The sequence below is a fragment of the Kryptolebias marmoratus genome, linkage group LG9 (genome assembly GCF_001649575.2).
Source record: "Kryptolebias marmoratus isolate JLee-2015 linkage group LG9, ASM164957v2, whole genome shotgun sequence".
In the NCBI taxonomy this organism is placed as follows: domain Eukaryota; kingdom Metazoa; phylum Chordata; class Actinopteri; order Cyprinodontiformes; family Rivulidae; genus Kryptolebias; species Kryptolebias marmoratus.
Window position 1 is genome coordinate 13534623 of NC_051438.1, and position 23734 is coordinate 13558356.

At 43.9% G+C, this 23734-nt stretch overlaps 4 protein-coding genes across 8 annotated transcripts in view; all 4 read right to left on the minus strand.

The window, feature by feature from the left end:
• Positions 1-1162: 1162 nt before the first annotated feature.
• LOC108242057 lies at positions 1163-9474 on the minus strand. 3 transcript variants are annotated; one of them, XM_017426638.3, is made up of 8 exons: positions 9113-9474; positions 7863-7995; positions 5151-6285; positions 4400-4530; positions 4100-4263; positions 2839-2993; positions 2074-2159; positions 1163-1984 (listed from the first exon to the last, which is right to left on the minus strand). In XM_017426638.3, the coding sequence occupies exons 1-8, from the start codon at positions 9251-9253 to the stop codon at positions 1920-1922; spliced, it is 2010 nt and encodes a 669-aa protein (XP_017282127.1). In that variant the 5' UTR covers positions 9254-9474; the 3' UTR covers positions 1163-1919. The 3 variants fall into 3 exon arrangements, with proteins under 3 accessions (XP_017282127.1, XP_017282126.1, XP_024863927.1); XM_017426637.3 differs by having other exon boundaries at positions 4400-4533; positions 9113-9472; XM_025008159.1 differs by lacking the exon at positions 7863-7995 and having other exon boundaries at positions 4400-4533; positions 9113-9218.
• A 3014-nt stretch (positions 9475-12488) lies between these two features.
• LOC112449723 (transforming growth factor beta activator LRRC32-like) lies at positions 12489-15788 on the minus strand. Of its 2 annotated transcripts, none has more exons than XM_025008155.2 (3): positions 15438-15788; positions 15164-15330; positions 12489-15059 (listed from the first exon to the last, which is right to left on the minus strand). In XM_025008155.2, the coding sequence occupies exons 2-3, from the start codon at positions 15251-15253 to the stop codon at positions 13188-13190; spliced, it is 1962 nt and encodes a 653-aa protein (XP_024863923.1). In that variant the 5' UTR covers positions 15254-15330; positions 15438-15788; the 3' UTR covers positions 12489-13187. The 2 variants fall into 2 exon arrangements, with proteins under 2 accessions (XP_024863923.1, XP_024863922.1); XM_025008154.2 differs by having other exon boundaries at positions 12489-15062.
• Positions 15789-15986: 198 nt separating this feature from the next.
• On the minus strand, positions 15987-19950 carry LOC108242043 (tumor necrosis factor ligand superfamily member 13B-like). Its single transcript, XM_025008157.2, has 6 exons — positions 19576-19950; positions 19363-19450; positions 19182-19238; positions 18964-19076; positions 18729-18873; positions 15987-16223 (listed from the first exon to the last, which is right to left on the minus strand). The coding sequence occupies exons 1-6, from the start codon at positions 19762-19764 to the stop codon at positions 16108-16110; spliced, it is 708 nt and encodes a 235-aa protein (XP_024863925.1). The 5' UTR covers positions 19765-19950; the 3' UTR covers positions 15987-16107.
• A 223-nt stretch (positions 19951-20173) lies between these two features.
• LOC108242045 (ectodysplasin-A) overlaps positions 20174-23734 on the minus strand; it is a 13107-nt gene continuing 9546 nt past the window's right edge. Inside the window, exons 3-8 of one of the 2 annotated variants that reach the window (XM_017426625.3) lie at positions 23092-23130; positions 22771-22941; positions 22415-22443; positions 22231-22282; positions 21546-21670; positions 20174-21224 (exon numbers count right to left, since the gene is read on the minus strand). In XM_017426625.3, coding sequence (XP_017282114.1) covers positions 20961-21224; positions 21546-21670; positions 22231-22282; positions 22415-22443; positions 22771-22941; positions 23092-23130 — 680 coding nt within the window. In that variant the 3' untranslated portion in view covers positions 20174-20960. Of the gene's footprint in view, positions 21225-21539; positions 21671-22230; positions 22283-22414; positions 22444-22770; positions 22942-23091; positions 23131-23734 lie in introns of both variants that reach the window. The other variant, XM_017426624.3, reaches the window with a different exon arrangement.

Below are 23734 nucleotides of genomic sequence, written 5' to 3' on the forward strand. Positions count from 1 at the left end.
TCCGATTAAATAAGAGCATAATGACAACACAAACAGTCTTAGCATTCATTTAGCTATTTTTTAAATCATTAAATGACTTGCATTTCAATTCTCTGTAACAATTATGGTGTAAATATATCATAAAAACTGGGTTTTTAGTTGTAACTTGATATCTGGAGATTATCTAAGGACCCCTACTTGGCGTTGGGTGACCCACAATGGGGTCCCGACCCCAACTTTGGGAATCATTGGTCTAATGCACAGACAGGGATGGTTTTGAATACTAAACGACTTCTACACTGGCATTTCACAGCTGCACAAACAGCCTGGCGGAAAGTACAGCCGTATTTATCGCCCACCGTCCATACCTGATGTTTTTGCCAGTGTCTGTTCGCAAAATATTTCAGGAACCACTGAACGAAGTTTATTGAAACTATCGGAGATTAAACGCTGGCTGGACACCTACAACTAATTCACCTTTGAGGGTGAACCCAGATCAAGATGGGCGCCACAGCTAACGGAAAAATTGCTTCAACTCAGCCAGTTGGACAGATTTTGAGGTAAACTTTGATACAATGGTGGCTCACCACCATCAGTGTGTGAATGGATGAATGAAAGGGTGAATGAATGTAGTGTGAAGAGCTTTGGGGTCCTTGGACTAGATAAAGTGATATACAAGTGCACGACGTTTACCATCCCCACAATGTCACGTGAGATAAATAAATCAGGTAATAAGCATCGCTTTGAGGGAAAGATTTGAACGATTATATGATTGAGTTAAATTCTGTTGCATTTCCACAGTGCCTGGGTTAAAGGTTTAACTCTCCTGTGCGTCTGGGAAGGAGCTCAGCACCCTCTGATCCACCTGAACACACGACCCAGCGACGGGCTGCTCCTCTTTCAGCTCCATCAGGTGATACTTCCCAGCTGCTTCTGATCCACCCCCAACAACAGAAAACAGGCAATAAAGAAAAAAAAAGCATGAACGAGCTGGTTTCAGGAGGAAACAATGCGGCTGTTTGTCACGTCACGTACATTCAGAAAACCTACAGCCGCTCTCTGTGAAACGAGTGTTTCTGCGTCACGTCTGACCAGCGGGGTGGGAGGGTTTGTGCGCTCTGCCGATTCCTTGAATGAACTAAACCCGATTTACATTCTGTCCGCAGAAAGGAAACAATGAGCGTTGAAGAGAATGTCTTTATTTCAAAATGCACTCATGGGGGGGGGAAGCCTGCCATTGTACAAGAACTCAATATCAACCAAAGCCAAGTGGTTTTTAGATTTACAAAGAAATGTGGTGCAACCAAAAAAAAAAAAAAAAGCCAAGAAAGTGGATAATAATTGGCACTTCCTGTTTACTTCCTCCTCTTCATCACACCCAGCCGCTCCCAGCATCCTCCAGTTTCTTAAAAACCAGTCTGAGTGACACGTGTTCACAAAGCATCACGCTCTTATTAGAGAAAATGGAGGGCAAAATAAAAACAACAGTTTAGATAACAAATGAATAAGAGGTTTAAATGAAAGATAACATTCAGTTACAAATATCCCAAATATTATAAATACTCAAAAAAAAGGTAAATTAATTTCAAGACATCAGTGAAAACTGTTGGCTTCAAAATATCTTAAAATGTTGATAAATGTTATTTATTGTATATTAACCCAGTCAAAACAGTGAGTTATAGTTCAAATTTATTTTACTCTGTATTTAACTACCTTATATTTTAATACTACAGGTGCTTTCACTGCAGAGGAGCCCTAATGTGAGCCGTCTTTGTGTTGTCTTGTCTATAAAACCTGAAAGCAGCTAGTTATGAATAATAAAAAGTTTATGTGCTGCATGACAGATTTGCCATTTGTCTTTTCGAGTTTGACCCTGGTCTGCCAACACAACTTAAACCAACTTAAACCAACAAAATTACAGGCGTTCTCCACTTCCTGAATTATTTCTTGGTTTGGGCGTAGCACGAGATGAGATATTTCTCCCAGTCGGAGTCCTGAACGGCGCCTACAAAAGAAGACAAAGTTACCAAAACGAAAACGAACTCGCCGCCGATTCAGAAATGAAACAAGTGCGGAAAAAAGACTCCCACGTACTTCTTTTAACGAGCGCGGCGTTCTTGAAGTTGGCATGCTTCGCGTGCCCGTTCTGGGCCAGTCTCAGAGAGAGCGACGGTCCCCTCCTGAGGAAGAAAACGTGGGCACTTCCTGCATTTAAACTGCGTTCACACACGTGGAGCAATCAGACAAGATGGAGGAATCAACCCCACTGGTTAATCAAAAACTCATTTGAAGTTGTTGCTTAAATAATCAGACACGACGGAGAGCACAGAGTCTATTACACAGCAGGCTCATCTGCGGACAGCACAGCGTCGTTCCACTGATGCTCTCTGGAACAGCAGCGCCTCTCACAGCATGGGCACGCTTTTCATCACAACACCAGCTGACACGATCGAGAGATAACCAGCATAATAAATGTATATTTATTTTAGATATACAATGTAATAACTAAAACGATAAGATTGTATTTCTTATCTTTCAGGAACTTTTGTTTTTAATTGGTCAGACCGGAAATGTTACTTCTACAGAGGAAATATGGAGAAATCTTTGGTAATGCAATCCTTTTAATAAACTGTAGCTCATGTAAGAATGTGTAGCCTTTATGAATATTTGACTTTTTATATTTAGGAGCTAAAAACAAATTAACTGCCTTTTGAAACTCATCAACCATCAGTTCATGTGATCCATCCCTTGCACCCAGAAATTAAACACACAAAAATGCATGATTTTAAAGAATAATCTCAGTGACTACAAGTTTTTTGGTGTTTGTAGTCCTGTTAAGACCCGATCTGTCTGCAGTACCTCATAGCTCCTAACTTCCCCTTCTCCAGGAACAGTTCCACTGTGACGGTGGGGTCCTGTGGGTAAAACCTGGCATAGAGTGTCCTGTTGTGCACCATCGCTCTGAACCAGCCCACCGCCTCCTCGGACCAATGGCTCCCGTTCACAGGTGTCACCTGAGGGGGGCAGGGGGGAGGAAACGAGACACAAACAACCAGGAGATGAGCTTTAGATAAAAGCAGCGACTAACCGAGCGGATAAAGGCAAAAAGTTAAATGCTTTCATTCCCACAAAACAGGTTTTAGTCAGGCGTTATGTAGGAATTTCTTGATGCAACATGAGATGAATTCAGTACACAATGTTGCTCTGCAGATAAAAATATATTCTGACACATTAATGAAACCCAACGGCTAACTAAAGAGATAATGCCACAACGTTTTGGAAAAACAAACAAACAAAAAATTTACACCATCTTCATAGAGACTAATACAGATGATAGAAAATAATCAAACTAAACTCCCCCGTCTGTCTCAGAAGTCGTGGAGGGTTTTTGTCCCACGGGGAGCTCATTGAACAGGATTTTGCAGAACCACTGAGACGCCTAAACCAGGCCTTTTCTGGACCAACCGAGATCACCTCTGTGGAAAGCTGTCATTGTGTTTATTGTTCATTTATTATGTTTTCTGTTTGTATCCAGATCCTGATTTAACCAACGATCTGCCAACATGTTTTCATGCTCGGTTCTCACAGGGCTTCAGGTTTGGTTTCTCGTCTCTTTCTTTCTTTTGGTCATTTTTTTCCCCATGTCCTCCTCAATAAAGAGCTCAATGACTTTCTGACGTAGAGGCGTAAAAACACAAACACCCAGCACTCCTCAGAGGAATGCATATCACCCGCTATCTTTCATGCCAGAGTTTTAAACTAAGATCATCTCACTCTGAAATATGGGAGTTTAAGTTTTTGTTCTTTAACATTTTTAAATCTTGAAGTAAACGTCTTGTATAAATGTACCCAGTATCACAAGATCTCTCACAATGTGTCAGTGGCAGTTATCTTGAACCGCCGTGAGTCCAGAATTTAATCAGCTGTAGATCTACAATGATTACTTTCTGAAAGTTTCATTAAAATCTGTTCATGAGATACTGTAAAAGTACAAACAAATGAAACACACACACAGAGGCAAAAACATTATCATTCCACCTTTAGGTGATGATTAGTTTGATAAATGCGTAAGATTATAAATTCATTTCTGTCATTGGGGTTAGAGGAGTGGATCCCTCACGTTTGCCAGTGAAACCTGCAGAGCTTGAAGAGGCAGAGCAGCCATTTGTGGGGTGAGCTCCTTTATACTCCACAGTGACAGACAGGAAGAGTCACCATAGTCCAGCCTCTTCACCTCCACCTTGACGGATGGCTCACCTCTAGCACCATCCCCAGCCTGGTTATCTTAAATGCAAAGAAAAACCCAAAAAAAACAAGTTGCTTTGAATTTTTCCCAAGTGGTCACAGCCAGGCAGAGTGCCTCTGCTGCCATCTAGAGGTGAATCTGTGTAAAACCCATTCCTCTATGAGCCGGACCCACCTCGGCTCACTCCGCAGATCTTCGTCACCTGAGCTCTGCACCACTGTCCTTCCTGGGGGAAACAGCCGATCACCTGAGCTCCGATGTCTGGGATGCAGTTCTGCTCGGCGTACGTACGAACGGCTTCACAACTGCTGCAAAGGAGAAACCAAATGGACAAAGTGATCAACACGAGAGTGCTGTTAGGGACTCTTTCATACGGAACAAAAGTAGACCCAACCTGAAACAAAGGGGGTTTGGATCCACAAAACATCAAAATATAATAACCAAGTGCTAATCTAGGATTTGTATCTGACTGGACAAAGGTTGTTTTTTAAAGGTTTTGGAATTAGACCAAAGACAAAAAGATAGTCCGTCTAAAAAGGGATGGTGTAAGATTATATCTGAGTTGTTTCCACTAGAATACCTTGTGAATGAAGTGTGAACATTTTGTCAAAGTTTAGTAGTCAGATTTGAGTCATCTTGGATATGAACTTTCTTCCATCGTTTTTACAAGATCTTGCAGTTTAAAAAAAAAAAAACCCGCCCCTAATTTTATCTATCATATTTTTTTGTTAGCTTTAAATTTAAAAATTCTTTATGTTCTGCTTTGCCATACTGTTATTTGTTTAACTTGTTGTGTTATCGCTGTTTGAGAATAAAATAAAAATGCTTGAGGGTTTATTTAAATCATGCTAAAGTGATCTGAGAATAAGTGAGAGGTTGAATAAAACTGGGACAAAAAAAAAAGAACTGAAGACTCGGCGCTCACCGTGTGGAAAGAGCCTGCAGCTTCTCCAGAGAGTCGGCGTGCTGGATGTAGAAGCTGCCAGGGCTGACGACATGAGACACCACCACCTCGGTCTCTTCAAACCTTCGCATGTGGAACCTGGGAATGTTTACACTCTCAGGCGTCAGCGCTTCGGAATGAGCGGGACCGCTCCTCGGATCGGGTTCTGGGTTCCGCTGCAGAGCGTGGGAATTCCAGTCTGTGTTTTTGCATGGGTTCTCCGCGCGGCTCGGACAGTTCTGGCATCTTCCACTTTCCGAGGTCAGGCGCACAGAGTCCCCCTCCAACGCCTGCGCAAAGACGTCCCCCACGTCCCACAGTTCGGTCTCTGTGGCAACCACGCAGCTGTAGATCAAAGACCCGCTCGCCTCGGCTCTTTTCGCTCTGAAGACGGGAGCTTGGCTTCCACTGCTCGCGTGCGACGATGCCGGAGGAAGTTCATCCACCGGATCATCAGTCACAACATGTCTGAACTGGTGGCTTTGTGTTTTGACAGAAGGTGACATCCGCTCAGGCGGGTCGGAATTGTTTGCCTCGGATTTACTTTTAGTCCACTCCAGAACGGTGACCTCCAGTGCACCCCTGTTTTGAGCCTTTACCCTGAGGAAGTGCAGCAGCTGTGAGGAGGTTTGTTTTCGGTGTTGCACCTGGACGTCGTCGTCACGTTCCCAGATGGTTAGCGGCTTGCGGTTATTATTCTCCGGGAAGACGGCCTGTATGGAAGGCAGTAGTATGTTTGACTTCCCTTCGTTGATCCCGCAGCTCTGAGTAATGGCAGGTGGGACGCACACGGGGTCTGGCTGGCCCTGTTCCCCTAAAACACGAGGCTCTTCTGGCTCTAAATGACAGGAGGAGCCTGTGGTCAAAGTGATGTCGCTGAAGCTGGACGACGTGTCGAGCTGCTGCGCGACGACAGGCTGGGAGCTGAGGGAAAGCTTCAGCTGCTGACACAACAAACTGGATCCAAGCACGCACACTGCTTTGGATATGGAGCTCGCCATAAGGAAGTTCTGCAAGAGTGGCCCAAACTTAACAGCACTCGTCGCCGGACTCCCTTTGATTTTAGGTACCTGAAAGTAGTTTGTTCTGACAGAAGACTGGACCGAAGATTTGGGTTCTGTAAACACCAGGGAAGCAAAGAGAGGACAAGTTAAAGTTGCATTAAAGGGGACCTATTATGCTTCCTTGAACAAGTCGGGATAGGTCTGTGGGCTGTACAAAACATGTTCATTACATAAAATACACAATAGCTGCCATAGCTGCCCCGGAAGTAAGGGTGGACGGGCGCCGAGTTAACTGGCGAGGCTTTGTGTGTCTGACTGTTTTTACTGAGTCTAAACGGCGTTACGTCCGAGGAGGTGGGGGCTCGGGAAATATTATCAGCGGTCCGAACCCTGACCGGTAGTGGGTCAGGACACTGGCAATCAGCGGGTCCAAACCCGAAAAGTGTCCGGACGGCCGCCTGCTAAACTTTTCTTCTCTTTTATTAATACAGTTCTAATATTAGTTCAGACAATTGTGCCGTGACTTTAACAGAGACGTGTTTCTGGGACAGGTGAACTGTTCAAACTACAATTTTCTTTGACAATATCGCGGGGCCATTGCCATCAAAAATTAAATGAAGCCACGCAGCTCTGTTCTCCGTGACTGGCAAAACATGCATGGACATATGTTCTATACTGCAGCTGACAGCAGAACATTTGCCTTTTCCTGCAGACATTGTTCAGCAGTAAAACCAGCAGAACAAATGTGATGGTCTTCTTATAATGAAGGGGGCGGAGCTCCACTTGGGTTGCTAGGTGAGGGGCTGAGCTCGGCTTGGGGTTGCTAGGTAACAGGGATTTGTGACCAGTGTTGCCAGGTGTACGACAATTATCATATTTGTACGATAATTTTGCCCTCTGCACGATGTACGATCAATAATCCCAAAAGAAGCCAAATATACGATAATTTGACCATTCGTTGAATGTGTGGTTGTAATCGGTTGTAATCAGCCTGTCGCAACTGCCTGTCAGGGGTTTTTTTGTGAACCTTGAAGGCATCTGTTTTCGGAAACAGATGCACGATTGGCTGGAATTTTCAGCCACGAGTGACGTGTATGCGTTTGCCTCAAAACAACGGCTAGGATTGGCTGAATAGTCTGCTGCGCCCGCGCCATGAGTGAGGAAAAAAAAGAAAGAAAAGAAAGAAAGAAGCAGAGACAGTCTGGAAGAAGAAGCGCTGAGTACCTGTCAGACACTATTCAACACTAGAGTGGCTTTAGCGCATCAATAGACTTGTTATTTTGGTTATGACGGGTGTACGATAATTTCCCTCAAAATACGATAATTTTATGTCTCTGGTACGATAATCCTACATTTTTGACCTGGCAACACTGTTTGTGACGCAACAATCCCGAGGTTTTTGAAACTGGTCGTTTTGCAGACACCAGAAAACATTTATTTATTACCAAAAAATGGCTGGGTGGTTTTTTTGGTTTTTTGGTGCTTGGACTGTTTCTAGAAGCAGTAGATCGCCAAATGGAAGTACAAAAACATGCAAAAAGCGGATTTTGCATAGTAGGTCCCCTTTAAAGTCTAAATAAACTACAAACTAGCCTGAAACTATCATTGGTTAAGGATCAGGAACAAGTCTGGCTCTTTTATCTTTAAATCTGCAAATCAGCAACATAAACTGTCTTTATTCTTGACTTACCAACTGTGAGGTATTTTAATAAAGCTGAAAGCTTCCCAATATCTTGACGCTTTGCGTCTAAATTCTTTGCAAGATCATTGAAATCACTGGTAGGAAAAGAAGAACCGAGGACATCGTGGACATCTTCATAAGCCTGGTGGACACGTGAAAGAAACATTCATTCACTTTGTACAAAAAAAAAATGTGGCTATAAGACCATACTGTTAAACTATCCAGTAAGTTTGAGGATGAATTAAGTCTGATCAAAACAAATGCATCTAAAACTAAAAGAAAAGAAAACAATAAACAAGTGAAAATGAAGGTACAGCTTTTCAAACAGCTCAGAAATCGTTCTGTTTGGGATCAAAAAATAAAAGATTTGCACTCCGATCCTATCTGTAAGTATGAAATATGAGGCACGAAATTACATAAATACAATGTTACATCTTCACAAAGTCGGTTCATTTCTGTGCTGTTGAATTAAGGCTTTAATTGTGATATACTAATTCTGGAACTTAATAAAACAAAAAACCTGCTAAACATTGAATGATGTACAGCCTCCTTTCATTTAGACTTTATTTATTTCTACTTCTTATGACAACAGTAAACATCTACAGACTTTAGCTGCTTCTGACAGGAAGGATTTGATAAAAATGTGAAATAAATCAATAATGGCATGTTCCTGCTAATTTAAGTGGCTCAGTTAATTGACCTAATAATTTTTTTTTTAATTATATCACCTCCCCCAAAACATACACACACACACACACACACACTTTATTAAGAAAGACCTTAATTAGGCCTGTGATTAAAAAATCCCTGGTGTAATATTAATTATTTAAGATAATTATGAATATTATCTCTGCACAATCATCACAAACATCTACAGTTACCAGGGGCAAAATGACATTTTAATGTTGTTTCTCTCTGATTATTATAAAATTAAAATAAGCACTTTATAAGGACATTTTTGTGAGCCTATACTACCAATATTGGTATTAAAATAAAGATGATTTAATCTTTGTTTGCACTTTGACAGTAGTATTCTGCGAGAACATGTCTACGGCCCAAACCTCACAAATATGCATTTAAATAATGCGGAAAACGTAAAAAAGAATCGTAGATATTTTCTAAAAGTGGACTTAGTTAAGGTACAAGTCATGTCTGCAGTGGGACACGGAGACATTTTGACTTCCCCTCATAGATGCTAACAGTTCGGTTTAGCTAACACAGAGACAGCCCGAACAGTTTGAGCTTTTCTTCCTCATTACCTGGTTGATGAAGTCGCGAAGTTCCTCCTCCAACGTATTTCGGGCATTTTCCAGCAAAAAGAGTTTGTGAGTTATCAGCACTTTTTGGGCAATTATAGAGGACTGCGGCTGGCGGAGGACGGACATCTGCTGGGGAGACATGATGGCGAAACGGCGGCGGCGGCAGCCCGGGTTCCGGCCAACGAGCTAGCAAGCTAATAGCGTCATTTGATGTTTCAGCTCCGTGGTTTGAATGGTAGCTTTGCCTCTGGGTAAGTGTTGTAGTTAGTGATGCAGGAACCGAAGCGGAACGACTGAATCAATATGAAGCAAATTGTGTCGAAATGGTTCAGTGAGTTGAAGCATTCAGTGCAATTAAGTATGGCGCCATCTGCCGGCCAAAATCTGACATTGCAGCCGCATGAAACAAAGGGCAAGGTGTCATGAAAGTAAGGGACTGTTCTGTATACACAAGGTGTCTGTGTGTCTTAAAAATGTTGTTAATGATTGTGTTACAATGTGACTGTGCCATCATAAAATACAGCATGCAATAGAGACACAGGTACCTCCTCCGTGGAGCAGGTGGAGCTCCTCCATTTTCTAAAGCGCTGATTTTATTGATACCAACCTAGAGCTTTTTGTAGATAGTTTTTATTGTGGGGCTGAAGTAAATATAGCAAACTGTTTAAATTCAAAGATGAAATTATGTTGGGGATTCTCCCGCATGCAAACACATTGGAAAGTTTAAATATAAAAAGTGCCGTTTTCACTCCCCCCCCCCTTTGCATATATATTGTAGACTTACACCAAAAGTCAATAAGTTAAATTTATCTTTCTCACAGAATTTGTATTTAACACTGCTGTGTTCAGACCCCATTTTTGGTTGTTGTTTTATTTTTTCTGGTATAAGAAGATACCCCACTCGTGTTCTTATAAAATCAAAACTTCTTCTTTCTTTCTGGCTTGCTGTTGGACTGCCATAAGCTCTTCTAGTGTTAAGGAAATATGAGTTGTTTTTTTTATTTTTAGAAAAATAAAAGGTGGAACTGCACTTTGTCCCTGGTGTACCAATTCTTTCTACTAATATCTGCTGACATGTTGATCGGGGGTTGCTGCTCGATTAAAGACAACCAATTTAAACAATCTGTGGATCTAATGGTGGAGGATCTGTACAAGGAAATGCTAAATGATCAGAGAAGGGTGCACAGAAAAGTGCTAATAGGTGTAAATGGGGGGGGGGGGGAGCCAGCATCTTGCATGACTTATAGTTAACCCGCAGAGACCTCCATTGACTTTTCTTTTTCCAGTGTTCGTTTTTGAATTATTTACGACTGCAGTTACACATGCAGCATGAAGGAAGAGGCTGCAGCGCTTATTCGCTTTGACTGAAACTTGGTGTCACGGCGACGACTCTCGCTCAGGACATCCAGCTGGACGGGCTGATGTCTTTTTGTGCAGACGGAAAATTAGAGGGCTCCAGTGCATGTACTTGGGTCTACGGCACGTCTCCGAGCTCAGCAGTGAGACTGATGGTGGGGAGCGCTGAGAGAACGTCAGAAACATCGGCTCCCGCGACTTCGGCTTCAGGAAGAGCTTTAACGTCACCTGCAGGCCAGTACAGAACCTGCTCAATCCTTCGCCTCAGAAGATGTGGCAATGACATCGTTCTCCTCCCATGCGTTGTTTGATCTCCTGACATCTGAATGACGATGCCGCTCCGCCGAGGGAAGAGCTACGAAGAATGTGGAGCAGCTTCGTCCGACAGGTCGAACCAGTATCGCGCTGGGCTCCGACTGCCGGTGACAAGTCGTGACTGGCAATTTGCGAAATTGAGTCCCAGGGCCTTGCTCGTGTGACGCCGGACTTTGGAACGCGTTCGAATAATCAAAATTGTTACGGCGCCACAGCAACCTGCCTCAAACTCGTCTCCATTTGGTTTCCATAATTTTAGAGCGCTAGAGTTGTATTATTTTGTCGACGTTGACACAAATCCAGAGCAGATTTTGGCGCAAATGTCATTGGGCAAACTGTTTGTTGTGACTCCAAGTGAAAATTTATGTATTTTCTTGCAATTTTGTGTCTCCAACTAGTCCCCAACCATCGCAGCTCTGTGAGTTAACATCCCCAGTAACGCTCATCTTAGCACTTTAAGATAACTTAACATATTTGAAATGAGAAATAAAATCACTTGAGGCTTGCGAGGTGGATGGCTCTGTTACTTCAGGCGGTAATATCTGCAGCCTAAAGTGGAAAAGATTTCCTGCACTACTCTTCTTTTAACAGCAAGGAGCTTCAATTAAAATAATTAAGCTGCTCTTTATCTTTGCACAAAAAAAAACACTCACAGGTTCCATGTAACACATAGTTTCGTGGTGATAAAGGTTATCGTGTTTCCAGCGACGTGCTGCTGAACAAGCTGCTGCTCATGTGGAAATGCCAGCTACCGTTTGCCACCAAGAAGAAGAATGAATGTAATTCACCACTCGCATTCCTATGGTTTCACACCTAACGTCCGCACACTGCTCCATTCTTCTTTTTTCCTCTTTGCTTGAACTTGTTGAGCCGCTACATGATCTAGAGTAACAACCGCGGGGTGGGGCGGTAAACACCTTTCCTCCTCTGATGTGGCCCGGGCACAGACTGATAAATAACCTGCCTGAAAACGGTTAGGACGACCACGGAAAAAAACCTCGACGCTGGTTTTTTGTGTTGGTTTAAAGAAGGATGTCTCAGCGGATATTTAGACGGCTTCTTAACGCCGCATCCTGCAACAATACAGCTCGTGGCCTGCGCATCAGCAGAGCTGGACGAAGACTGATGTGTGGTTAGTTGTCACCTTGTGCCGTGAAAGAAGGGTGATAATGTAGCTGCCTGTGTCTGCCTGTCTGTTAGCAAAATATCTCTCGAGCCACTGAAGAGACTTTAACGAAGCCCCCAGAAAACAACCACTGGATGTTCGTCGACAACTCCCTTACTGGCCTCAGCAAACACAAAAATGTCTCTAACTGAGTCACTTCTGCAGATAATGACCTAAAATTTGATATGGTGGTAGCTGAGAGTCGCCCCCATTGCATCTTTTTTTTATTTAAAGACTGCAACATGCAAACGGGGCAGGTGAGACGCTTTCCTTCAAGTAATGCTGGTTTTAAAATTGATTTGCATTAAACGCTAAATAATACATTTAGGGTCGTAGTTTTTTTTTCTGATTTATTACGTGACAGCTCAGCTACGAACGACCATAACCCTCACTGTGTGCATTTTACGGTTCAGTGGCGGTGCAGTGGCTAAACTGGAACCAGACGTTTCTAACAATGGGAAAGAGCTTCCAGCTTCAGTGATTTATTTTGTAGGCCTTAAACTGGAGGATTCAGACTCTTAAATAAAGACTGACAACACATTGTGGTCATTAAACACAGCATGTTTATTACGTACAGCCTGACTGTTGCAGAATAGCGTGCTCCCGGGTCAAGTCTCTGATGGATGCGGTGCTGCGGATTAAAATGTAGCCCGAGCCTTTTTGGAGACGGATCATCTCAGAGCACCGTCTGCTCAGACAGAAAGTGTTACAAGCTCTTCTTTTTATTATTTAGTATTGCATTTGAATGTCGAAGGGGTTAGTCTTGCTTCTAGGAATGTTGTCAAGGCTTTCTGAGTGTAAGGAGAACGTAAACCGAGCACACTGTTTTAGTTGTGAACAAACGTTTCAAAAAGGGGCAGAAGTTTTTCACCCAGCCTTTTGGCGTTTTCGAGCCATAGCGGGTCATGTAAGGTGACACACCTCCTAAAGATGTGAGATGGAGTTTTTATTTCTTTATTTTGTAAGAAAGTGATCAGGTTCAGAGTCCAACCGTGAGCCAAGTGGTACAGGAAGTTCTCTCTGCATTTTGTCAGAAGGAAATTTGCTTTCTATGGACGTTGAGTTGATAAGAAACTGGATCGTGGCGAGTGGAACTCCCCGGAGTTATCTTCAGGAACTCTGCTTTATTCTCCAATTTCCTCACAGCGTGCACGGAGGTTTATGCACTTTAAATGCAACCCACATGCAAATCCTGTGTGGACAGGGCAAAAATCAACGAGTAAAAAGGCGCTTTAGACGTCACACCGTAAAAGACCCACGTGCGCCACACACCTTCCTGCTGAGCACAACTGCGCCTGTTAATAACACACATGTGAATAAAATAGTTGTGACCGTTTGTCCAAAATGGACGCTCTCCGCCTTGGTACGGAGCGAACATTGGAACGAAGGGCTTTTCAGGTACTCGGTCATCGTCAGGTTTCCCACACGGGTGAAGCATTCGGTCTCAGCGATGTCAGGCAGCGTGACGCTCATCTCGTTCAGGACCGCCATCCATCGGCTGTCGCAGCAGTTGAACAGGTTTCCGCTGAGGAACACCGTCGTCAGGTTTGCGGAGAAAGTCCGAATCAGCGACGGGTTTAAAGTGGCGAAAGTGTTGTTTCTGATGTCAATCACCCCGAGGGGAGAGCAGGCTAAGCCGCCAGGCAGCCGGTCGAGGTTGTTGTCGGACACGTTCAGCTCGGTTAACGCCGGCATGCAGGGCAAAGACAGGCGGGAGCTGCTCATGTCCGCCTCGCTGACGGTCAAAGACCGGAGGGTTGCTCGCACGCCTTCCAGCGCCCTCTCGTGCATTACCATGCGTGGGTTTCTTGCGAGGTCAAGGGAAGTCAAAGAGGTTCCCTGAAATGCGCTCAGAGGCAGTGTTTTTATGCCGTTCCCTCGAAGACTGAGGCGCTTAAGAGTCTTCATCTGCCCGAGCTGAGCGCAGGACGCGAGACTGTGCCGCCGTCTTGAGGGAGGACTACTGAAATTGCCGCCGTGAGCGCAAGGTTGCACCGAATTATCTGCCAGATTTAACATTTCTACCTGCGTGAGCGCCTTGAGGAAGAACGGGGATATGTGTGCAAGGCCGTTGCTTTGCAAGCTGAGGTGCTTCAAGGAGTGAAAAAACAGCTGACGAACGTATCCCGACTCATTGGAATTCCTGACGTTCCACTTTATGCTTTGTAAACAGTTGTAGCCGAAATGCAGCGTTTCTAAATTCGGGAGCAGGCTCAGAGTCTCAAGAGGGAAAGACGTGAAGCTGTTAAAGCTCAGGTCGATATAAACCAGTGGCATCAGCCTCCAGTTTGCATGCAGATGATTTTTTCGAGGCGTTCTCCAGTTTAGGATCTCATCGTAGAGAGCGTTGGTGTCCGAAACCATGGCGGCCTCGACGTTCGAACTCCCGAGCACATTATTCTGCAAGTGCAGGTACTTTAATCGGTTCAGTTTGGGAACGATTGGGAAGTAGAGCAGCTTGTTGTGGCTCAGATCGAGGATTTCGAGATTATAAAATTGGTCGTCTTCACGCGTGACAAAAAACTCCACAGAATTGCGGCTGAGATTCAAATATTTCACCTGACGCAGTTTAAAATCACAAATGTGCGCAAGGTTGTTTTTAGCCAAATTGAGCGTTTCTAAGTGGCTCAGCGGTTCGAATGTCCCCTCCGCTATCTCTGATATCAGATTGTCGTCAATTGTGACGGCTCTTAAGCGTTTGCTGTCCCTGAACAGGCGGCGGGAAAGCTTTACCAAGGAGTTACCGCTCATCTTGAGACGATCAAGCGAAGACTTGTTTTGAAGCAACAGCTCCGCCTCGTCATCTCTCAGACCGTTCTCCGAAATGTCTAAACTCCTCAGCCTGCTGAGGGACCCGAGGGCTCTGCCGTTGCTGCCGAGGTGGACGTTCAGTCGGTTCCTGGACAGGTCCAGGTGTTCGAGTCGAGCCAGCATTTCGAAGGCGCCCCCGGAGATGAGCTCCAGCCGATTGCTGCTCAGGTCCAGCTGCTCCAGGTCGGGCAGAGCCAGGGCGTGCAACTGTCTGATGAAGTTGTTTGACAGATCCAGTCGTCGGAGCCTCACGTCCAAGTCCGGAGGGACAGACGAGAGGTTCTGGTTGCTCAAGGACTGCTTCTTGGAATCAGAGGGATAATAATCATATTAAAACAAATGGGTGTCGTTAGAATCTCGAAACCAAGCCATCTGGGCATGCCTTTTATTGAAACTGAGCCTACCTTCGGAGCAAAATATGTCCCTCCAGTTGGATAAAAGTAATGGCTGAGAGAGCAGAGGAGTAAGAGACTAGGGAATATATGTCCAACCATTCTCTCTGTGCTGCTGCCGCTGCAAAACTGTATGACTGCTGCTGTCACACACTCACACAGCACCTCTTATAGCCACGCTTAAAAAAAAAAAAAAAAAAAAAGTGAGAGAGAAAACAGCTGTGGACACCAGATAAACACTGTGGATACTATCTTTAGACAATGGACACTTTAATGATGACGTCACCTTATTAAGACATCCAGACATCCAGCCTCCTAATTTGAGTTAGAAACAAACGAGATTTTAGACCAGAATAACCATAATTCCATGTCGAGTTTTACAAAAAATAAAACATTAAAAGTTAGAGATGAAATGCAACATTGAATTTTTGTGTGGAGGTAGGGGTTATGTCCATAAAATTAATATTTTTTTGTTAGTTTTTACTGTATTTACCAGGTTGTTGAATTTTATGTCTTTCTGGAACTGGATAAATTTATGCATTTGTTTGTTCTGGGCACCAATTTGGAAAGCGGAAATCTTCTTAAAATAGACGAGAGGAACAAATAACGCGGACAACGCTCCGGTGGAGCAGGAGGGAAGCCGCAGGGCGGTAAAAAGATGTGCAAAAAAAGACCGATGAAAGGACTCGGAGGTAAACAGCGGGGAGCACACACAGGTGGAGGGGAAATTGTTTGAACAGGACATTTTAAAGGGTAAAATAATAAACGGACACAAAAATTACATTTTAAACCGATATGTACAGTACATGAGTGGCATTAACATCAGATTCCTGTGTTTTTTGTTTTTTTTTTTCTTCTGCTGACACTTTATCAACATCCCCTCACACGCCTTCGTGTCAGTTTTCCACTTCCTGCGTCAACACTGTGAACACTTGTCATCTTCACACGGGTTCCCTTCAGCTGAGGTGGATGACTCCAAAAAACGTTGCGTCGGGCTCCATGGAGATCAGGGCCGAAGGTCGGTACAGGACCACGAGCTCCAGTTCATCACCCTGAAGCAAGCGCACCGTGCCTGGAACACACAACACACACCTGGGTCACTTTAAATCATGGGTGGCCAATCCTGGTCCTGGGGGGCCACCATCCTGCATGTTTTCTTGTTTCCCTGTTCCATAACACCTGATTCAGTGGTTAAATCACCTCTTCATGTTCTGCAGAAGCCTGTTAATCAACCATTGATTCAGATCAGGTGTGTTGGAGCAGAGAAACAAGTAAAACCTGCAGGATGGTGGCCCTCGAGGACCAGGGTTGGAGACCCCAGCTTTAAATAAACTTCCTGATCCTTGCTCCTTTTTTTGGGTGGGGGGTATTTTTGATATTTTTTTCACCTCAAATGTTCATTTTAGAGATAAAAGCCAAAACGATTATTTAGTTTTGGGTACTTGTCTAAAACCAAAATCCAGATTGACGAAATTGACAAAAACTACCGTGCTCACACGTCTGCCTCAGTTCAATGTTTATGTAATGAAATAAACTTTTATCTTGATTTTATTCCCCTCTAAATTTAAATAAAAGTAAAATAAAAATAATAATAAAATTACCTCTTCTTTCTTTGGTTACTTTTCTGACTTTTCTGGATGATTTAGTTTGAGTTTGAAGTCAAGTCAAAGACAAATTTATTTATCTAGCCCTTTTCAGCAGCAAGGCGGTTCAAAGTGCTTTACAACATGAGATACAAAGTGAGATGTGTGCAAATAGGCTGGACCCATCTCTGCACTGAAACAGTTACTGCTTCTATTTGTTTTTGCAAATAACCATCAAATCATGTGTTACTAATTATGTATTATGTAAACTAAGGTGATGTAAAGGTTTATAAAATAGCGTTTGCATAAACCGTATGAAAAACATTCCAGACTGGAGTTGTTTTAAGCCTCAGACTAGCTGTCAGAAATAAACTTGTTTTCTTCAAACTGAGGTCGCCTATAGAGCTACCTCCAGCAAGTAAGATATTTATTGTTTATAAGCTGTCCACAAAAACGTATGTCAAAAGATCCAAACTATCCCTTTCAGCATGTCCTTTTTTTGGGTTTTGTATATTTGTCCTTTTGGGTATATTTGTATAAGCAGTTTAGAACTCCAATTAGAGCAGAGTGGCCAATGAAGATGACTCTGAAATAAATAAAAAGGTCTAATTTTGCAATATTTTTTAGGACTGAAAATCAAATGTAGCACAGACGTCAAATACTATTCTGTCTTGGTTTATTAGAAAAGTTAGAAAACGAGTATTGCTGGATGTTTTCATAGCTTTTGAGCAGTGACTGTATAAGTTATCTTAAATCCCTGATGACTAATATATCGATGTCTTTCACCAGGAAAACCTGAGAACCAAACCATGAGGTTGGATCCCCCGGTCCAGCCGACGTGGAATGACTCATGCAGTTCAAACCGAGGGCGTCCGGTGAGATACAAGAAGGGCAACAACGCAAAAAACTACGTTCATTTAAAAAAAATACACAATTTCCACACTCATTAAATCATTCAGTGACCCCATCTGCCTATGTACGGGCATTTGTTACAACCCTTATGTATATTTTTTTTCGTAGCTAGTGAAATGTTTGGGTCATTGCTGAAAGAGAAGCAAGTATACAAGCAGAGCTGAAGCTGTTCAAGTTGAAGGAAATTGACACGTGTTTAAGGAAACACTATTTTTCTCTTTGAGGAGACTGATCCCCCCCTCTTCTGTCTGCACTTTATAAGAGGGCTCAGCGTTCCTGGATGGAAACAGACGTTCAGTATGGAAGCCCATTTAATAATTACAATGAAAAAGTCAAATGGAAAGTTAAAGTTTCAATATCATCATGGGTTTCATGATTATGAGACGCAATGTCATAAGAGTCACAAGAAAACATTTTGTAAGTACTTTAAATCAAAGTAATTTAAAAGGCTTAATGACATCCAAAGTCAGCATTATGACTCTCATAGTCACAACTAGAAGCACGTGAAGAGCACAAACCTCCACCATGGTCATTAAATAATAGTCCCATCCAGATTGTGATCCAGATCACAGCCAAAATTTCATTAATATTGTGACAAACCCAACATTTCCTGATAATTTCATGAAAGTCTGTTAATTTTCTAACAGACAAACAGACAACCCTACAGAAAACACAACCCCTTTGGTGGAGGTAATAATGACTTTTAAAGCCATAATTAGGATTTTGCATCTCGTAAATATGACTTTAAAACTCAAAATCATGACTTCGTATCTCATAATGAAGGCATTCAGTCATCATTATGAGAAACAAAGTCATAATTATGACTTAGTATCTCATAATGATTTTATATCTACCAGTTATGGTTTTGTATTTCATAAAGATGATTTTGTATCATGATGATGATGATGTTGTGTCTCATAATTCTGTCTTTGAAACTCATAAGAAGGACTTTGTATCTCATGACTGCTGTGTGACACACAACTTGAGACGTTTTTTTCTTCTCGGTGGGGGAGAACGGGCTTCCATCAGTCCGCCTGCGCTCGAGGACAGCCAGCCCCAGCAGCAGGGTCGTCCCCACTGACCTGTAGTGTAGCACGTGCTGCCATGAGCTCCGTCGGGCATGTCCTGCAGGCAGCGCAAGAGCTCCGCCGAGCTCCTCCCGGCCTCGGTGGAGCTCCAGCTTTGAATGACATGACCCATAACTTCGCTCTGACTTTCAAAGAGCACCTGGGAGTCGAGCAGAACATGAGCTGCAAAGCTGGAACAAATCATATGCAATATCAACTTAGTTACGCTCGATTTGGAATGACACAGTACTTGTCCAAACACCAAGTAATAACCGTCTTCTTGGACGACGACCCTGTTTTCCCTTTGTGAAATTATATTTCCTCGCTGTACAGAAACAGTCCAGGGGATCACTGTTATATTTCCTTGGGAAGGGGGGAGGGGGAGAAAAGCAAGACACACTTATTCAAAATAATGGCAGCCCGGTGCCGAAGCCGAAGCCAAAGCCAAAGATTTGAATTTAGTTTTACCTCTTCTCTCTGGCTGTTTGTTTGTGTTAGCTTTTAACTGCAGGAAAGATATTGGAGCTGGCGAGAGGAAGAGAGGGAGATAAACATCAGGCTTTATTTTGATTAACTTTGCATACATTGTTTATGGTCCCGGGACCAGATTAGACCGTAACGAATCAACACGTTTGGAGCTGCGGCCCACCTCTGCAGCTGCTCGGCTCCCTTTTCACTCTCCGAGAAGAGGCCTTCAGAGAACTCGGAGCTCTCTGGAACGCGCTTGGCTCTACGTCCTGAGAGAAAACAAAGCACTGCGATAAAATTTATTATTGCAGCACGATCCGAACACTCGCTAATGGCATAAATCTTAGTAGCGCAATGTCCAAGATGACTCCATGCTGCATAATCACTGACATACCTCCCCCGTTTGAGACAGCCTGGCCGTTTTCCCGTCGCCTCCCTCCGAAAGTTGCCGATTTAATTGCAGAACGATGTCTCCTTGGAGTTTCTGAAAATCGCCTTCTAAAACGCCGACTCTGTGCAGCAGGAGAAGGCTCGAGCAGAACACAAGCACCAATAGCGACGATAAAAAGGTATTCAAAAGCATAGTAAAGGCTCACAGACGTGGATGTTCCTGAGTGACTCGATGGAAGGGTGAGGTCACGCACGAGGAGAACACCGGAAACCTGCAGTTTCAAAATGAGGAACTGTCCCCTCGCTGCCTCTCAAGATGGAACTCATTTAAAGAGCTGGAGCTACAGCCAACTCCGCTGCGTGTTGTGAAACTCGCAGTCAATGCAAAAAGACACATTTTAATAAAGATTAAAAAAAATAAAAAAATGGGTGGGTGGGGGCCTCGCTCCGCACAGCATCATTTGTTCTTGTCAGCGCTCGTGCCAGCTTAGTGCAAAATTAAAAAAAAAGGCAAAAGAGAACAGAGAGGGGCTGGAACATTTAAAAAAAAAAAAAGAGCACTGCCGGCTGCGCAAACACTGAAAAGGACAGACAAGACGGGCTCAGGCAGAAAAATGAAAACACTTTAATTCGTCAGTCAGCTCCATTTACAAAAGTATATCCCATTTTTATATACATTATGTACAGACGTGTATTAACAACTGCTGTTTTTTTTTCTACATGGACTCGGTCGTAACTAAACAATAAGCACTGCGAAAACGTGTTGCCGGGATTCTGCGGGGGACGCCGTAGTGCAAATGTGTGCAAAAATATATAGTGCTGTTGCTCATTGAATACCTTCTAACTCCAGTTTGCTTAGCTTTCTGCTCATGGAGTTTTGAACCCCTTTTTAAGATGCTTAAATAATCACACACACACACACAAAAAAAGCACAAAAAAATAAGTCGTTTCAAAATAGCCGGTGAATTTTTTTCTTTTTGGAGATACAAGATTATCATTCAACAGCACTTGAAGTGTAATTACTACTGTCAGCACAGTGTCCTTCCTTGTTATAAAGAGATGCTGACACAAAAGGGTGGCTATAAATAGAAACTTGTGTTTGATGAGGATACGTGGGTTTGCAGAGGCTTTATCTGTCTGCACAGAATCTTAGTAAAAGGAAGCAAAACAGTCTTTATTGTCCACTTTTAATACAGACAGGTAAAAGTGAACAAAAGTCACCTCCCTCTACTTTTAAAATTCCAGAGCGTCCTCTAAACAGAGGCGCGACACGGGCCTCCTTATCAACGCGGCGATCGGACGTGAAGGCAGGATGGAACAAAAAAAAAAAAAGAAAAAACCAGCTGGACCCCTGTGGCAGCTGCTGGATTCGTCCAGAGGGCCGTGCAGTTATCCGTTCTGTCCAGCAGATGGAGCCTCGCCGAGCCTGACGCTCCCCAGGAAGGTGGTGTGGTTGGTCATGTTTATGAGCGTGTACTCGTGCGCGATGCGGATGGAGATCTTCTGGCCCGAGCGCAGCAGGCTCACCCCGGCCGTGTAGCAGGTGTTGAACTTGCGCTGGCCCGTCTCGATGCTGCACGTGCAGCGCAGGAACGGGCTGGAGTCCACCATCACGTCGTAGCTGGCGATGTCCGTGAAGTTGAGGTAGTACACCTGGGTGGGAGGGGGGGTTGCGAGGGGGGGGGGCAACGACATAAAATTCACATGAGACTGAGAGGGGTAATCAGAACAAGAGCACATAATCATTTAAGGGTCTGCTTAAAGCTCAAACAGCTGCGCTGTGAGAGCAGCTGACAAGAGCATGAGTTATGGAGCTTCACTTTCAGCCACCGGGAGAGAGAGAAAAGAAATCCGTCTTATAGCGTAGCTCAAACATTAACAAAGCAAGCAGCTTTTTAAGATCAACTGCCAGCTGTTTCTGACTCTGAATTGTTGGTTTTAAAGAGTTACGTCAAGGACCGTACTCACTTCTACCTGACTATATATGAAGTAGACACCGTCCAGCAGCACCACCAGCTCCCCGGTGCGAGGGTTCATTCTGAACACGTCCTTGTTGATGGACACCATCTTCCAGTTCCTGAGGACGCCTTGAGACAGATCTAAACATGTCACAACAAACACAGAAGAGGCAAACGGTCAACATAAACAGCTCTCAGCGGTGTTTAACTCAAACCAGAGCGCAGCATTGACAAAATATAAACCTGCTAATGATGCTTACGCTTCTCTTAGGCCGACAAAAAAAACGCAGCGGGGTCTGTTAGCATGCAAGGCTTTTTGGCCCCGAGGTTCGGTAACCTCCGGTTTGAAAGTGGGATTACTGCGAGGCTACTATAATCCTGCAGAATCTTACAGTAGATATTCATCAAACAAATAAAGATAACTGCTTTTGTGTTAGATTTCCACAGAGGTCATCATGCAAAGGACTAAATATCCTAAAATGTGGCACTCTGAATCTCTAGTGTAAACCATCGCGGGCATGCTAACGTTCTAAAGAAGTTGTATTTGTTTTCTTGCGATTCTGAGGTTGAGCAGGCATGTGTGTTGATCTAACTCCAGAATTGTGTGTTTGACAAACAGCACTGACAGGGATAATTCCTGCTTATTGCTTCGTGTCAAACACAGGAGTTTATCTCTGAGTGAGCATGAACAAAGGTCCCACCTTCTCGGACTTGGATTGTTGTTTCTTGTCCTTGTAAATGAACCACTGCCGGCTGAAAAACAAAAGCACTCCGGTGACTAATTTACTTCTTAGAAAACAGAAGGGGCTCAAAAAAGGAAGAAGAAACTTGTGTGAGGAGCAGATTAAATTTACACACACACAAAAAAAGGTGACATACCCTTACCTGGAATTTGTTTGTCTTATCGGGAACCCCTGCAACAATAAGAGACAGACGTGAATGAAAATTCTGCAGTTCAACGCTGGAGAGAAACAAAGGAGAAATGGTGATTAAACAAAACAAACACTGACATAGTTTAAAGATAAATCACTGCTATTCTGCACAATGTTTGACATCCTGAATCAGACGATCTCACAGTGCAGGCAATGAGTTAATCAATTTTGACAACTTGAGCCCCCTTCAAGTGTGGGAAAGCGGCTCCGAGCAGAAGGAGCGCCGTAATCTAAGAGGAAAATCTCCCGGCTCGTTTTCAGTCTCTGGCTCGGGTCTCGGTTATCTTAGTCTGCTCAGAGGTTTTATACCTGCTGGACCTTGAGCGCCCGGTGGTCCCTGCGGCCCAGGAGGCCCGGGGGGTCCTGCGGGCCCTATAACGTTGCTTCCTGGAATACCGGGGATTCCAGGGATGCCCGGTGGCCCCTGCGGGCCTGGAGGACCCGGAGGACCAGGGGGCCCCGGCACGGGCCTCTTCTTCCCTGAAGAGAAAGAAGAGAATAAGAAGAAATAAAACAGTGAAAGCTTTGTATCCACTTTAACCCAAGGCGCTTATTGGAACTGGATGAGATCGTGACGATGCTTCCAGGAAATCGTCTGATCAATGAGCGCGAGAAAAGATGATAAGATACCTTTCTTCTTCTCTTTCCTTTTCTCCTTCCCATTTGATTCTGAAAGAAACAAAACCCAGAGTGATTAAGAGCCTGAAACGTTCTCCGGAGCATTTATCAGCTCAGATAACGTCTCAAATATCCGCCTCACTCGGCAGAGGTATCCCTAAGAGGAGATTAAAACAGCAGATTCACATGTTGGGCTGCAAACACTGCAGCCAAGGTATGTCAGTCTGCGGTGTCTCGTAGTGTAGTAATTTGTAAATGCGGTTTCACCTCCTCTGTATGAACAAGTGCTTTAAGCATTCGCAGGCAGTGGAACTGGAGAAGATCATTAGAGAGATACTTTATCCTGCCAAAACCCTTTTTCTTTGAATTAGGCCCAGATGGAGAATGCAGATGAAAGTGTGTGTACATGTGTTTGTTTAAGCGCGCATCACCCCCCCTCCCTCTCCCTCCCTCCCCCCCGGTGCAATGTGTGCATGGATGCTGCCGGGGCATCGATGTCGCTGCTCGAATGTCGAAATGCGCTCCGTGTGCGCATATGTGTGATGAATCGCTTCGGAGAGGCCATCTCACTTGTGTTTCCCGTGTCATTAGGACTACAAAGGCCATTTAACCTGCAAACCTCACAGTTTGAGTCCCCCCCCCCCCCCCCCACAAA

Coding starts and splice junctions, on each gene's coding strand:
- LOC108242057 (XM_017426637.3), bottom strand. CDS start 9,253: ATGTCTCCCCAGCAGATGTCCGTCCTCCGCCAGCCGCAGTCCTCTATA. Junction 7,996..9,112: donor TTCGCGACTTCATCAACCAG/GTAATGAGGAAG, acceptor CGTGTCCACCAG/GCTTATGAAGATGTCCACGA. Junction 1,985..2,073: donor CGCCGCGCTCGTTAAAAGAA/GTACGTGGGAGT, acceptor CTTCTTTTGTAG/GCGCCGTTCAGGACTCCGAC.
- LOC108242043 (XM_025008157.2), bottom strand. CDS start 19,764: ATGCTTTTGAATACCTTTTTATCGTCGCTATTGGTGCTTGTGTTCTGC. Junction 18,874..18,963: donor ATTACTTGGTGTTTGGACAA/GTACTGTGTCAT, acceptor CTCGACTCCCAG/GTGCTCTTTGAAAGTCAGAG. Junction 16,224..18,728: donor CAGCACGTGCTACACTACAG/GTCAGTGGGGAC, acceptor TGTGTGTTCCAG/GCACGGTGCGCTTGCTTCAG.
- LOC112449723 (XM_025008154.2), bottom strand. CDS start 15,253: ATGGTTGGACATATATTCCCTAGTCTCTTACTCCTCTGCTCTCTCAGC. Junction 15,063..15,163: donor GGACATATTTTGCTCCGAAG/GTAGGCTCAGTT, acceptor TCTGATTCCAAG/AAGCAGTCCTTGAGCAACCA.